The sequence below is a fragment of the Centroberyx gerrardi genome, chromosome 21, assembly GCF_048128805.1.
Source record: "Centroberyx gerrardi isolate f3 chromosome 21, fCenGer3.hap1.cur.20231027, whole genome shotgun sequence".
NCBI classification, from domain to species: domain Eukaryota; kingdom Metazoa; phylum Chordata; class Actinopteri; order Beryciformes; family Berycidae; genus Centroberyx; species Centroberyx gerrardi.
In genome coordinates, this window is record NC_136017.1 from 19,163,616 (window position 1) to 19,180,234 (window position 16,619).

General features: G+C 41.2%; 1 protein-coding gene across 3 annotated transcripts in view; it reads right to left on the minus strand.

Moving 5' to 3' along the window:
• Positions 1–951: 951 nt before the first annotated feature.
• The window catches only part of LOC139919759 (putative ATP-dependent RNA helicase an3), a 28,718-nt gene continuing 13,050 nt past the window's right edge, over positions 952–16,619 (minus strand). For 2 of the 3 annotated variants that reach the window (XM_071909596.2, XM_071909595.2), the window contains 12 exons: positions 14,209–14,344; positions 13,912–14,009; positions 12,970–13,068; positions 12,333–12,493; positions 11,836–11,980; positions 10,858–11,002; positions 8,702–8,752; positions 6,299–6,480; positions 5,897–6,014; positions 5,045–5,198; positions 4,401–4,525; positions 952–3,270 (listed from right to left, as the gene is read on the minus strand). In XM_071909596.2, the coding sequence (XP_071765697.1) occupies positions 3,191–3,270; positions 4,401–4,525; positions 5,045–5,198; positions 5,897–6,014; positions 6,299–6,480; positions 8,702–8,752; positions 10,858–11,002; positions 11,836–11,980; positions 12,333–12,493; positions 12,970–13,068; positions 13,912–14,009; positions 14,209–14,344 (1,494 nt within the window). In that variant the 3' untranslated portion in view covers positions 952–3,190. The remainder of the gene's footprint in view (positions 3,271–4,400; positions 4,526–5,044; positions 5,199–5,896; positions 6,015–6,298; positions 6,481–8,701; positions 8,753–10,857; positions 11,003–11,835; positions 11,981–12,332; positions 12,494–12,969; positions 13,069–13,911; positions 14,010–14,208; positions 14,345–16,619) is intronic. The other variant, XM_071909597.2, reaches the window with a different exon arrangement.

Genomic DNA, 16,619 nt, shown 5'->3' on the forward strand with positions numbered 1-16,619 from the left:
GCAGCAACAGAACGTTTTCTTTGCCTTGCTCTGCTGCAAATTTACAAAGTGGGGAACTGAACTTCAACCGCTAAACAGTCCAAATGTTCAGTGGACTTTCTTTTAGAATCTCAATCAGGGCTGAAACCTAGACATCCTGGGCACTAGTCGACTGCCCCCTATAACCTGGTTCCACCACAGGGCCAAACAGGGCTATCAGGGCTTACGCACTGATTACATCACTCAAACATAAGTTTCTGTGATCATCTTGTCGCCAAAGAGAGGCGTTTTGTCAGTTGGGCTATAGTTTGAGTCCTGCTCTATCCCTCTGGAAGCCCCAGTTGTCCCTGCTGTGAAATGGGGCAGATTAGAGTAGCCCTGTCTATATTTTTATCCCTGACCTAAATGTATCATCTTAAAGACCTAGATGACTAAACTGGAATGGCTTATTTTAGAGAAGACTCTTCATGTAACTCTCCAGGATAGAGTGAGCGAGAAAAAATTGAACTCTTTTAATCTTTTGTTTTTTTGTGTATCCCCTTGAAAGACGCTTTTGACAAGGGTTTCAACGTCTGTGGTGGAACTGGAGCCAGTTTCCCAAGAGCATGGTGGCACTAAGAGTAAGTCTACTAGCTACAGCCACTGATTCCAAGAATTTGGTCGTGGCCGTTTTCAGCGGCAGCCATGTTAGATCCGCCAGCCTGCTCCATGGCTGTTGCTGAGAAACGTGACTCTACTCTGATTTTTATGCCGCGTTCACGTCATATCGGAAGAAGCGGAAGAACGGGGTGACGTCTCGTTGCTACAACATGGAAGCATTCATGTGTTTAGCTAACGAACTGGACCGCTCACATCGGAAATAATTTAAATTTATGAATTAAAAATCAACCGTGAACAAACTTCTGCAGATATTGCTGGCTTTTTTGGAAGCAGAGTTGATCGTATCAGTGTGAATCTAAATGATCATTTTGATTATTATCCTGGACTGTTGACATTGGTAGATTTGCTGCCATGTTTACCACCTGTGTTGAAACATTTCTGTGATTCACGACGCCAACTGATAGATATCGATGCCTACAAAAATATTCCCACATATCCTACTTGTAATTGCCACTAGGAGGCAGAAGTGAACAGTTATTCCCTGTGGGCAGCTCATATGCTAAATTGATGGTAAATCTGATATGACGTGAAGGCAGCATTACACTCTTTGGTGTCTCGCTATGGTACATTATGGAGGACATTGTTCCATATTCGCAGCCACATTTTTTAATGCTCGAGAAGGAGCAGCAACATGGCACCCGCTGCACGACTAGGCTCAACTCTTTATCAGTGGCTCTGCTACTGACATAAAATGATCCAAAAATTAGTGACAAGATGGCTTTGGGAAACCCTAACTAGACCCCAAAGCAGAGCTCTAGATGTGACATATAGGTCAATGAACAAGGCTTGGTTTCCCAAAAGCATATCACCACGATAATAATCCTTGTTCGCAGACTTGTAATTATAACGGCTGTTTTGTTGTCCCTAGCACTTTTACCAGGCTAAATGTGATTTTGGTGATACACATTTATTTTATTGTTTTACTGTATTCTATTGATTGCACTGGATTGTTCATTCCCTCGTTCATTCCGTCATAACCCGTGCAAGTTACTCTTGATAAGGGTGTATTACAGAACCTGTAAATATAATTATAGTAGTAAGATGCTTTTGGGAATCAGCTCATCAGAGACCCTGTAACAAATTTGAACTTCATTGGACGAATGAGGAATCGCGTTGAGTCGCGTCATCGCAGTTTTTTTTTTTTTGCCAAGGTTTGATTTAGTTCAAGCCTAGTTTGTTTTCCTTCCAAATAGAAATAAAACAAAACAAAAAACACATTTAAACCGAAATATTAAATTAAATACATATTTTAGTCACAGTTGGCCAATACTTCTAGCCAGTTATATATGGCAATAGAAACAAAGACAAATAACTACGAGAGAAAGTTCTAATTCTTAAAGGCACAGTACATAAACAAATGATCCTCCATTTTGTTTTGTTACAAAGAAAGAAAATGCAGTCATTTGTAGCTGTGAAATTAAGAACCACAAGTCCCAAGATTCTATGTTTGCTAGCATCATTGCTAAGGGGCAACCATACAATGTCTCCTGGCAGACCCACTGACTGGGCATTTCAATTTCATTTCCTTCAGTCCTTAGTCCCTTCTTTCTCTATGTTAGACCTCTTTCTCAGACCTGGGCGAAATAAGAGTTGAATACATTTTGAACAAGTGAAAAAAACAAAAGCATCTTGCGATTGATGTGGCCTCTTTTGAGGCAGTTTAAATATTTGTCATGTAAGTGAACATCTCAGCCAGTTCCCGTTTTTTAAACCATATTTTGATAAAAATTTTGCCCAGGTCTGATCTCTTGTCCATCTTTCTGCTCATTATTTTGGAATCACAGCCTGGTCATGTACTGAATTCAGAGTTCAGATGTGGAGCTACACAGGAAGTCTGGCTGGCTTAGGGTGGATGCAGATTACAAGACTTTGAAGCCAAAACTTAAGACCAAAGTGAAAATCTATGATGTTTTCACCCTGATCTTCTACAGGTGCATGGGAGGACTCAACTCATTCAAAATCTTAGAATCTCCACCCACTCTTACGGGGGTAAAGGAACACCTTGAATTTGGAATTTAGTTGGTAATTTTTCTTCAGACAATTGTCACAGTGAGGAAAAGTTCAAAATGTCTCCTTCAGGTTCCCCCACAATGGCTTGTTAGCATTGGCAGCATTCCTCATTGAAACCATAGGGCGCTGCTAGGTGGAAGCTAACGAGCAAGTTTGTGGCTAGTGCTGCCCATTGAAAAATAACCAACTCAAACTGAGGAATCCCTTTATGGTGTGGCCTCTTTAGGGAGGTGAGATTTACCAGGAAAGAAGGCAGGGAAGGAGGAAGGGGTGGGGGGACTATAAAGAGGAAGGTGGAGATGGAGAGAAGGACAGAAAGGTAAAATGTAAAAAGGAGAGATGATGAGGTGCATAACGGAAAATGATGGAAGAAGAGATGTATAGATGGATGTTAGTAGTTTAGTAGCATGCATGTGGGCTCTGGGGAGGTGATGACTTTAGGGAAGACGTGGTGTAGAGAGGAGTGTGGAGAGAGGGAAGAAGGAGGAGGATGAGAGTGAAGGGAGAGAAAGGAGGATGAGTGAGGAGAGATGGAGGAAGCCTAGTTGCCCCACCAGTCAACCTGGGAGTGGGAGTAGTTCCCTCCGTAGCCGTCACTGCTGTAGAAGTTACCAAAGCCACCTGAGAGGGAGGGAATAGAAAAGAGAAAGTTAACAAAGTTACAGTCACCATGTTGTTCCCTATGAATGATGCAGTCCCATTTTGGACCAAGCAGTAACAAGTTCTACAAATGTGAAAGAGGTCAAAGTTTCAATTCTTATTGTGTTATTATTATGATGGTGCCTCCTATTGGCTGATTGTACAAATGATGCAGTCATCCCTTCAGGCCAATCAGTAAATAAATGAACAAGACAACAGTAATCATATCGTCTCCCATGAATGATGCAGTCCCCCTCACGATCAATCAGTAATATGTCACCTTGCTTTGACCTGTAATTGTAGTACCCCTCTTAAGGCCAGTAAGCTTTGTACAGCAAGTATAGCGGGATATGTGCACTAAATGCCGTGTAATTACAACTTACAGTGTGGGAGATATCACTGGTTATTGCAATTTCTTAATTATGACCTGTAATCTTATCGCCCCCCCTTAAGCAAATCTGTGTAATTTTGAAAATGCTCCAGCAGTGGTGAGATGCATCGTTCCTAAGTTTAGTCAAAGCGTTGTCTGAGGGTGTGACCAACGAGCAAATGGATCCATAGTGCCACTGCCAATTTCACTGTGAGGGTCAAAAGTGAGCCCATGTTTTTGAAGTTTTTGAACCAATGCATTATTACCAGTTTGACAATTGGACCATCATCATGTTAACAGTATTTCCACTACAGTAATAGTTGGGGGGTGATTTCCATGTTAGCGTCATGTCCTGCTATTGATCCCTGTTTTGGTTGTAGTGCTAAACTTTTTATATGGGCGCTGTTAATGTCCAAAGCTCTGTCTTTAAATCAGAATATCTGCAAATTTTATTTTAATGCCACTGAGAATTAAATAAGACACCAATTTTGCAAATGAACTGAATATGAAAATGAAAACCACTGTAGTTCTATCAGAATACAGGTACAGCACACCAAAAGTTCTAAGACTTAAAGGCTGTATTTAACAAAAGCACCTTTAAGGCCTTTAATTTAGATATGTTATTTCTTTCACATTTTCTTTGGCAGTAGTGGGAATTGTCTTGTTGTAGCAGAATGAGTATAGAGTATATGACAACTATGAATGCATGAATTACTGAATGTTGTAGAGAACAGATCCTCACCTCCTCCGAACCCACGGGTCCCTCCATGTCCTGATTGGTTGCGAGCGCCACGACCTCCAAACCCTCCACTGCTGCCACCGGCGCTTGTCTGGCGATAATCTCGTGCTCCAAAACCACCGGAGAACCTTTAAATTAACCAAATACACAGTGAACTTCACAAGAATTTGGACAACAACTCAATGTTTCATGTTTTGGCTACATATTGTTATTAGCAGGGATGTAGTGGAGGGCTAGACTCCGTTTACTCATCCTTTTTATTGTGGGAAATAGTTTACCATCTTTGTTAGTCTGGCATAAATCTATATAGTACACGGCATGGTAAGTGGTATCCAATTGATATAAGTTATATTAAGATAGGGTCTTTTAAGGAAAAAAGCTAATTTTATAATTTATTGCTTTTCTGAAAATAATGGATTTTTGTTCATATTGGTGGTCGTTTTTGAAGTAGAGACTGACTGCCAGCAGCCAATATGAGCAACTCTGTACCAAAAACCCTGAAGTCCTGAGTCCAGCAACAGAACAGTTGACACCAAAATGCTCCATTGAAATAAAGAGGAACTAAAGCAACCCTATAAGTGTCCTCCGTTACTACTCTTGTATTGTCTGTGGCCCAGACTGTTTAAGAGGAGACTGTGTGTGTATACCTCTTAGAGCGTCCTCTGTTGCTGCTCTTATGCTGGTGTTCATAGGCCAGGCTCTCAAGCCATGAGGGAACTTCCTGTTTGGCCTCCACCAAGATGTCCAGCAGGTCTTTAGTGATGTTCCCGTTCTTGTCGTTGAAGAACGACGTGGCCAGACCTACAGGAAACACACAGACTCTTTCAGACCTTTTCCAATGCTACCTAGAATTGGATTTAAGACCAATTTAACAACCACAACTAAGAAACAAAAATCTGGCAAAAACAAACCATTTCTGGCCGAACATAGCTAAGGGGCAAAGGGATGACTGCATCATTCGTGGGGGAACAACATGTTTCAAGCATTTAATATGGTAATTTAACAGTTGTGTCAGAGCTGTTTGCTAAAATTAACCATTTCAACATTACAACATGTTTAGTATAAATATATGAATTAAAGTATGAAAAAATATCAACTTATTATGAGCATTATGAGGGTGTGCAAAAAAGCAGAAGTAGAACAGACAGACAAAGAAAAACAAGTAAACATGCCATTCCCCATGAATGATGCAGGCACGCCTTGGGCCAATCAGTAAGAAGATGCATCATCCCTCCAACTTTCATCAAAATTGGACTGTTGGTGTAGCAGTTATGGCAAAATTTTCAAAGTTTGAAAATGTGACTTTTCATTACAGTACCCCATTAGGCCATGAGTGAAATTTTAAAAAGCTGGAACACAGTGCGAAGACGCATCATTCCTCCAAGTTTCATTAAAATCAGACCAGTGAAGCATGAAGGCCAACATGAAAATTATGAAGAGTTAGGCTGTGCGTCCTCCATTCAAATCATTTAACATACTCTTATTAATTGTAGTCTTACCCAGGTTTCCTACGCGTCCTGTACGTCCAATACGATGGACATACTCCTCGATGTCGCTGGGCAAGTCAAAGTTAATGACATGCTTCACATTGGAGATGTCCAGACCCCGAGCTGCTACCTACACACAGAGAGACAAGAACAGAAAGAAAGAAAAACAAAGTGAGTTTGATAAAGGAGAGGTCAGAGGTAAGATTTTTTCGCACACATTCACCTTCACACGCAGTGATACTCTACACTTGGGTTCGACAGATTTGAAGGCCAATACTGGTACCGATATTTTTGGATTGAAGCCGTCAACCCAATACTCGCCCCATAAATCAGTCTAACCCAACTATTCACCACTGTAGCAAGCAGTTTAGAACAGTTTCTATCTGCAACACACACACACACACACACACTGACCGCTGTGGCCACCAGAATGGGGCATTTTCCTGATCTGAACTGGCTTAGCGCCTCCTCTCGGTCTCTCTGGGAGCGGTCGCCATGGATACTGGTGCAAGCGTAGCCCTCCCGATACAGGAAGTCCTCCAAGGCGTCTGCGCCTTTCTTGGTCTCCACGAACACCAAAGTCAAGGAATCCTTACCTGGACGACAATATGTGACACTTGATTAACATGTTGATTTTCATTTGCTGAGAATAAAGCAGAATTAATGTGGCTCAATCATCCATAATTACAATTTAAGAAAAAGTTCAAAGAGCAGATTTTATCGCAATGCTGTTAGCATTTATTAGTAAGGGCCACCGGCTTTATTTACCTTTCCTTTTAAGTGATTATACAATAGTAACTTTGAAAGGCAGTAGAGATAGACAATATTTCCATCAGCAGCAACAGTTGCTAGTTATTGAGATAAAATCTATGTGGGGTATAAGGCAAAAAGGGGAAAATAACTTGCATTTTCAGCAAAATTATCCATCTACTTTGTTTCAAAACCGTGCATGTATATCATGTCCTTGACATTCAGAGAAGAGATGAGTGACACAGCCTTTGAGTTCAAGAACATTTAAGCTGTTCATCACAAACATTTTCTCTGTGTTATAGGAAGGCAAATATGAACTCTGCTCTGGTATTTTCGTTTACTAGCATCTGGGTTTCAGGAGTTACTATGTCAAAATTATGTCATGAATCCAAACACGGATTTGTGATTTTGAATCATCATTCTGGAGCACCTGCAGAGGTTCAGTGATTGGTGGTGGATGTGTCAATATTGCACAGCCATGCCCACAGAGTATATGCTGCAACAAATGGGACCGTCCTAGTTTTTGCTTGAATCCATGGCTGACATTGAAAAACAGGGATCATTGTGTGTTACTCAGCATCAAATGTTTGATGTACACATGGACAGCAGAGACTTTCCTCCGCACAACCAACTAAACCAGCAAAAAAGAAAGACACCAGCTGGACCGAGAAAGCAAATGACTAACAAGTAAGTTCCTTCAACTGGCTCAAATATGAACTTGACAAATATAATACATTGGCAATAATAAGCTGTTATTTATTATCTGACCTATGGGCTGCGCTTGTATAATTGTATGCACTTTGTTATGTTTTGTGAAAGGCAATCACTATTTTGGTCACCATAATTGTTTAGCCAACATGATTATGCTAAGCTAATATTGTCATCCCTTTTGCAAACTGTAGGTAGGCAATGTTAGCTGTATTTGGTGTGCATTGGTAAATAAACCAGACCTGACCACGATGACAACAAATTGTAAACACTCAAAAAAGGATATGGAGTACGTGATTCATCTCATCTTGTAAGCAAATATGTGCCACAATATTTTGACACAATTTGAACATTGTGTTATTGTCATCAGACAAGCATAAGATCTGAATAACTACACCCGGTTAGCAAAATTCCTCAATCAATATGGACATTTCAAAAAGTAGCAAGTCATCATCCACCTTATCCATTTATTTGCTAATATTAAAGAAGAAATAAGTTGCCTAGCTAAAATATGTTAGATCATATTGCCCAATTTATTTTCAGTTCTTAATTTCCAATATTGTGACAATCTTGTATGGTAAATCCTTGATGATTTAACTCATATTACTAGCTGAGCATATTTTTACAGTCCTTCTTGCAAGTGATGTGTCCACTTGTGAAGTGGTTTTAGTTTCTGACGAGATAAATGAGATAAATCAAGATGAGATGCAAATCAACTCTCAAGTAGTTCAATTTGTTTAGACCACATTCCAACAGAATTTTGCTGGGAACAGAAGAGTGCAGCAGGCAGTACAGGCAACAAATAACCACCAGAACAAAAAAACTAACAGCATCAACACAGTGTTTTCTTTTAAGCACTGTGACCAGAGCCACTGATAAAAAGAGTTTGGTCATAGTGGTTTTCCTCCACAGTCCTGCTCCATAGACATTGTTATTGCTAACTGGTGGTGTTAGCGGAGTGCGCGGGTCCATATTTATAGCCAAAGTCTTGTTAGAGAAGAGAAGTAGCAGCATCATGGCGTTGACAGACATAACCTGACCAGACTCTCTCCATTGAGGCTCTGGTTCTGACATGAAGACATCACAGAGACACAAATGAAGATGCCCAACACAACACACAAAACTCAACTAAACCATCTCGAACCAAGAAAAAAGAAAAGGGAAAAAAAAAGAATCCACAACTGAAACAGGCATGATCGATTTAAGCCAAGCAAACTTGACTCAAATATGAAATGGTATATAGAACCTAAAACAACAGGCTAAACAAAGGCTTCTACATCCAGAGAGGAAAAATATTCATGGCAAGCAAAAGTAAGTATGGAATGATAGAAAAAAAAAAATCTTGGGTAAAGAGCTTACCAGGTTTCTCTATGTTGTCTCCTGTATTGTCCTGTACCTCGCTGGGGATCACTTGGGATAAAACCACATCAAACCACCAACATGTAAACCACAACGAAGCACCAGTAGAAAACCACTTGGAAATAAAAATGTTCCTGATAGAACAGGGCTTTCCCTTCTTAAGAAGAAACTTTTAACCAGCACAAACAAGTCATTTTTCGGACCTAATCCCACTGTGTCATGTTAAAAAGGGTTCTTAATGTGACTTAGGATACTTAAGGAACAGCACACCTAACTTGAGACTACAAGTAGGGATGGATGTGGCAAATATTTTAACTTCTTAATTGCTTTCCTGAGTTCCTATACTTTGATGAGGCCAGGAAAACTTTGCTCTAATAAATATTTGACACATTTTCCTTGCTCAAGGCTTGTTAATTATTGGCCTTACTAAGAAGCTCTATCTGCACGTTTCAGTAAGCCAAAATTAAGACTTTTAAAATCTTTTTAATGTTGCGTGGAATTAAATTTAAGACCATTTTAAAAACCAAAATAAAGAAACAAAAACCTGCCAAAATCCAGCCCATTTCTCACTGAACATGTCTGACATACACTGACATACATTAACCCCTTTACATATTCATCTAGTAGTGGCACAGTGGAAGGTGGTCCCAGTGTCTCCCTATGTGGAGCTTGCATGTTCTCTCCATTTTTGCATTTTAATACTTTAAGGACTTAAATTAAGAGAATTTAGAGACTTTTTCTGACTTTTTGAGGTCCTGCGGATCCCCTGTTATCTCCTGCCTTGTTTGAGAGACCATCATGAAATTTTGCAATGACATGCATCCATTTCTCATGAACCCCTATGAGGTCCTCTAATTACATTTTCCAAAAATTAAGACTTTTTCCTCCCACATAATGGACATTTTAATTGTCATCGATCACAGGTTCACTGTAGGCTGCAGGGTAAATGATGATAGTGTCTAGTGAGTTTCTACGGGGGGATACCATCCCTGTTCATGACGGTACACATAGAACACTGAAAAATCTGCCATTTAACAGTTTCTAGTAAAATATGGTTGGAGCTCACGTATACTTTGCTGCATTTTAAAGTCGGTAAACACATGGATTTGAATTCAGTTTTGACAGTTGAGCAATGTCCTAATTTAGCTTGGTTTATATTTAGTCTAAAACCTTATTTACGGAGGAATAGTATTATATGGGGATCTCATGTAATTAATGAATTACCCCCCCAACCTCTGCATTTTGTGAAACACATTTGAACGGGATAATGAAATTCACTAAAATTGCCATTGCCCCGGACACAATAGTATGAGTTGAAGATCTTACAATTTGTCATGTACTAATTTAGCAAAGCAAAACTTGAAGAAAAAATGCATTCAAAACCTTCCTCTATAGAGTCAACTACTGCCTCCATTTTTCTTGACAGTAAGATGGAAATCATGTATCTAGAAGAAGAAAGAGCCAGTGTGTGCCAAAAACTAATTTTGGCTGAAATTAGAATGCTCAATTCACACTGAATTAGTATCATCAGGGGACCTCTCTCTGCACAAAAACACAATGGGCAATTTCAGATGGAATTTTGACTTTACAAATTACAGACATGACAGATTCACACGGGATTAAATTCACTGACAATCTCTACAATTATTACAAATCATTGGGCGTCCCCACATGATATTTGTCCTGTGCGAAGAGGACTCATCTCAAAATAAAGTACACAAACTCATAACCATCCACCATCCAACTCACAAACCCACGCTGACACACATAAAACAACTCAGAAGGAGAATTTTAGCTATAGCATGTTAGAGAAAATGCAGAGGCTGTGGTCAAGCGTGCATTGAACCCAAGCAGCTGTAACACAGTGGAAAAGATGGAATTGTGTTCCTGCTTTCTCAGTCTTGTATGTACAGACTATTTACTTTTTTAGCGCTGTGCCAACCGCAGATGTGAGGATAAGGATGTGTGTGTGGCGAAGGGATAGGGGGAAAAAACCAACAACCGCTGTGTGAGTGTCTCAGCAGTAGCTCTACATAGATGTAGAAATTCCACTGAGTGAGGTTGTATTTTATACTGAATGTGTCTCTCACCTGCAGTGCAGTACATATGTAGAGGTTCTAGTGAGTTAGTAGTGTGTGTTTATGTGTGTGTCTCACCTGTAGCACTGAGCAGGTCCAGGAGGAAAGACCTCTTATCGCTCTCCTCCACCCACACCACTTTCTGCGTGATGTTTTCGGAGGTGGAACCCACTCTGCCCACGGCCAGGAAGATGTACTCCTCCAGGAAATCCCTGGCCAGGATCTGGAGAGGGAGCAGAGGAGGTGTTTATTACTTGATTTACTAGCGCTGGGTTTGAAAACATTTCACTTCACATTCAGATCCTATAAATCCTGAAACGAGTACTTCTAACCCCCATTGTTTTACAGAAGAGCAGGTTTTGTTTTTATCTTTAAGCTTTGCCATTCAGTATTAAAATACTGCAGAACACAACAAATTTACACACTTGTCTAGGCATCAATTAGATGCTAAGTCTGACATAACTGTGCCAGTTTACTGTCGCTCAGGTAAAGCCCATGTATGGGAAACACTGTAGGGATACATAAGCATACTAGTTGTATTGAATCGTGAACCCCATATCGCATATTGAATTGTATCGTGATATCGTGTATCGCATATCATCTAGGGCTGGGTATCGGTACTCAATACCTTTAAGGTATCGACCGAAATAACCCAGTACCAAGTAGTATCGAAACTTCTCCAGTCAAACGATACCTGCATTCGATACTTTTTGTACACAGATCTAGAAAAAAATGACTATTTGTATGGTTTTGCTCGCAGCCAATCATCGCAAGCGTTCTTCGATTTAATGCGACGTGTGATTGGCCCACTACCGCAGCAGCTACAACCCATACAGTCTGTGGTGGTGAAGACGAGCGCGGTGCATGTGACGGAGTTGGCAGTTCAGCGTGCCGAGATGCCACCAAAACGTTAAAAAAAAGGTATCGAATGAAGTACTCTATTGGTATCGGTATCACTTTAAGGGTACTGGTATTGGTACTGGTATCGTAATTTTTTAAACGATACCCAGCCCTAATATCATCCCATCCCTACCAAAGTGTCATTGCGAAGTGTACCTGGATCTCTTTAGGGAAGGTAGCGCTGAACATCATGGTTTGTCGGATGCCTTTAGGCGGCATGGTGTCCTGTTCGACAATGCGTCTGATCTGTGGTTCAAATCCCATGTCCAGCATACGATCTGCCTCATCCAGGACCAGGTAGCTAGAGTGAAGATGACATGGAGGCAGGGTTCTCACTATATCTGCATTGTCATGTATGGCCACAGACTGTTATTGTAATGGTCCTCATTTTAATAGTCCCCCATTGCTTTCCACACACAAAAAAAAAAAAAAAACATTATCAGCAAAATCAGTGGTGAACAAAAAGAAATAGGACAAGCATAGCGAAAAACCCAAGGTAGACAAGAGCAGATTTTAGCAAAACAATCTACCTATTCTACATAGCCTAGCCTTGCCATAATGTCTATTGATCTATCCTCCTCCCATAATCCATCACCCGCAGTAGTCCAGTCCCAATTATCTATCATCTATCTATCTCTCCCTCCATCTCTTACTTGCAGTAGTCCAGTCCGATTTTGCCTCGCTCCATCATGTCCACCAGTCTTCCTGGTGTGGCCACCAGTAGATGGCAGCCTCGCTCCAGATCTCTGATCTGCTGGCCGATGTCTGCGCCTCCATAGACAACACAGGGACGCACTCTGGACCGATAGGAAAACTAGCAAGACAAAGATAAAAAGAATGTAATGGATTTTTCAGGGTTTTCTTCTTACATTCTTACTTACATTCATTCCCAACAGAGATTAGCAATTTTCTTTTTTTTACTTTAACTTTCAATAATATTAAATTTCATGTACAATCATTTTTATGAATTATGTCTAATATATTAGACATAATTGGAAGAGAAAGTTGAATCTTTTTTGCACATGTATTTTGTTAATCATTCCTTCATAGGGTCTACTTTTTTTTTTTTTTTTGCTTTTTGTCACTGTATTGATTTAGGCATAAAATATTGTTTAACTAGTATCAGTATAAAAGCACAAGAGGAAAAGAAAGAGAGAGACAGACAATATTTTATGTTGATCAGCAATTCCTCTAATCCACCCTGTCCGTCTGGTCAAGCCCAGTCTGGTCTAGTATTATCTGTCTTGTGTGTGCATGTGTGTGTGTGTGTGTGTGTGTGTGTGTGTATACCTTCCTGGCCTCGTCATATATCTGCAGGGCCAGTTCTCTGGTCGGAGCCAGCACCAGAGAGATAGGGTACTGCTTGCGACGTCCGTACTTCCCATTCTCCTGCAATACAGTTAAAACACAACAGAATGGCTAAGGATGAAGTATAATAACAGGGGATGTTTTCAATTGAATAAATCACAACATAAACAAATCCAAAGGTGGATTATCACCAGCTGCGAGTTAAAAAAAGTTCAACTCAGGGCAGAGCACAAAGGTGCCCTATATCACGATTGTTTTTTTTCCTCTACTGTCCAGTGGGATCAACGGAGAGGCGGGGCTACTCCGGAGACTCTTGCAAAGAGCTTTACGACTCTAAACAGAAAACAGCAGGACTGGAGGCAAATTAGAGCTACACTCGAAATTTCTGGTAACTTTTTATCATGGATTTTTATTGTTCATAATTATTTTTAACTAACTCACATTGACACTAGTCAACACAATAAACAACAGCTGTAGGCTTCAAACAGGCAGGGCAGCGCACCTCACATTGCTCAGCCTTCAAAATGCATCATGTGTGATCTAGACCTAAGACATCATAAGCGCATTCTAATCATGAGTGCATGATAATTACTATAAGCATGATATACTAAACACAATATGCAAAAAATGTCGGAGGGTTGAATACTTTAGATGGCAACTATAGTTAATTACATGATATTACACTGAATGTAATTTTCTGGTGTCTGGTGATTTTACTGTGAGAAAAGTTTATTTCTGCTTCCAATGGGATTATAATTTGCTTGTAGTGCACCATACTGCACTAGTATCACCGTTTTTTAATTTCCATCTATTGATTTCATTTAAATTTCATCTATTGATCAATGCTGTTTTACTCCTAGTTATGCTTGATTTTGACATTTTAGCTTAGACTTGGAAATCTAAAGGCCTGTCTCTTTGTTTTACCTGTCCAGAGGCTTTGGCTGCAGCCAGGGCTTCTCCTGGTCCATCGGTGTAGATCTGGCTGAGAATTGGCAGCAGAAACGCTGCTGTCTTCCCAGAACCTGCAGACACACAGTCAACCTCATCAAGTTTCACATACATACAGTACAGTGGGCTATTGACAGCATTACATGTGGAATCTAGCAATCAACTGCAAAATGGCTAAGTTCAACACAGTGGCTCAATACAATACTATTTCCTATTTCAGGAAAGGTTAAGTGTGTGTGTGTGTGTGTGTGTGTGTGTGTGTGTGTGTCCTACCTGTCTGTGCGCAGGCCATTAAGTCCCTCTTGGACTTGATAATAGGAATGGCATATTTCTGGACAGGGGTTGGTCTGGTGTAGCGACTCAGAGCAATGTTACCCATAACGATCTCACCCATCTCCACGTCTTGGAACTACACAACATACACACACACAATAATAAACACAGGGACCACTGCATAGTGACAATGGATGAGATTTGTGACTAAATTTCATGTATATTCCCACAGATTCTTGAAGTTTGAATGGCTCCATATAGCCATTACAGGCTGGGGCTTTAGCAGAGCGTACTGCTGTCATGTAGATTATTTCTCATTATGTTTTGCCTGTCAGTGCACATACGCGCCTGCTGTTTGCTGTCAGACAATCTATTCAATGTTTCCATACAGGAAACATTGTGCTTACCACACACCTCACTTTAATAAGCTGAGCCACCGAGTAGAGCGCGTACCATATAAGGCTCAGTCCTTCCCGCAGCGACCCGGGTTCGAATCCAGCCCGCGGTCATTTGCTGCATGTCCTCCCCTCTCTCTCTCCCATACCTTCCTGTCTCTCTCTCACTATATGTCAATAAAGCATAAAATGCCTGAAAATAAATCTTTAAAAAAAAACAAAAAAAACGCAAAAGCACATCTACAATTAATCTAAAACAGCATGTGTGTTGCACACAGCAAAACCTTAGCCAATGATTTCTGCTTGAGTTTTGAGTTTGTTTAGAAAGACACAGGAGTTACTAGCAGTTAAGGGGTAATGGAGGGTAGAGCTGCACGATTAATCAAATTAAAATCGTGATCCTGATTCATACCTCTATGCGATCTCATTCCTAAATGACAACGATTCTGCCGCATGTTCATTAGGGACATCCATTGCATCAAACCAAGCGCTCCTAACAAGTGACAACACTGCGTTACACCATGTGATGAAATGCACACATGCAGAGCGGGCAGAAACCGGCAGAAAGGAAAACAACTCCAGAGAGAGACATGATGGAGAACAGTAGACACACACAGTAAAACACTTGTTCAAAGGTTGTGTTCTAAATAAGAGAAGAAGAGAGATGTAAGTTGATTTTTGTCTGATAAGTGTTGGATTCATCAAGCATTTGAATTAAGCTATTTTGTCTGTTAAAAAACAAGCGCATATCTTTGACAGGCCGACAGCGCGTGTGTTGAGCTCAATTCAATTCAATGCATTGTCACATGGTTATCAATTAATTCCACTAACGTTACTTAAATACCACAAGGCAATGATGCTACCTACCGTTAACGTTTGTAGGGCAGCAGATCACGAGTTATCAGGTTACTGTTTACATTCGTGATGTGCCGGTCAGGTTTTTGACCATCCGCGACCGTCCAATCCCACACATGTATCCGAACCCGCCCGACCCATTTTCATACATAAAACAACGACCCGAAACGAGAGTTACGCATGTAACTACGGTTCTATGAATTCTGGATGACCGCCAGAGGCAGTGCTTAACACTGGATATCATCCTTCTCACGCACGCGCAGGTCGAGTTGTTTATACCAACAGAGTCACCTGTGACCCAGGATGACATAGGGCGCTACCAGCCCCACCGTATAAATGGCTCCGTCATCCTGAGTTTTATCCCTACAGAATCTTCTCGTCAGGATTCTGAGTGACAAGGAACTCTGGCGGTCATCCAGAATTCATAGAACCGTAGTTACATGCGTAACTCTCGTTCTATATCATTCTTCCAGACCGCCAGAGGCAGTGCTTAACACTGGATGACTATTACCAACAAGGTCACGAGGAATCCCTCACCCACCTCACTGAGAGCAGGCCGCCATCGCTTGGGGAGCAGCGACATTGACCCTGTAGAATCTGGCAACGGTGGACGGCGAAGCCCAGGTAGCCGCCGCGCATGTGTCACCTAGAGGCACACCCCTTAGTGCTGCCCAGGATGTGGAGACACGGCCATTCCACCAGACACTGGCCCCTAACATTAAAGGGTACAGGCAGGCTCTTTGATCTGTATGCCTGAGCGATGGCTTCCACAATTCAGCTGGAAAGCCTCTGTTTAGACAAGGCGTGACCCTTCCTGTGCCCACCGTAGCAGACAAACAGCCCATCAGACTGGCGAAAGCTAGCTGTCACCTCCAAATACTGCTTAAGGAACCTTACTTGGTAGAGCAGCACTGCTCTCTCACTTGCTTCACCTTGCATGAGCCCAGGATCATATGCCACTAGCTCAATGCCCCAATTGGCATAGGAAGTAGACAGCGTCTTTGACAAAAAGGAGGGGTTAGGCCACAGGACCACCCCTGAACCATCAGAGTTCCAGCGCATGCATGCCTGACTCACAGACAGAGCATGAAGCTCACTCACCCGTTTTGCTGAAACTATGGCCAGCGGAAATGCTGTCTTAGCAGACAGCCATTTCAACTC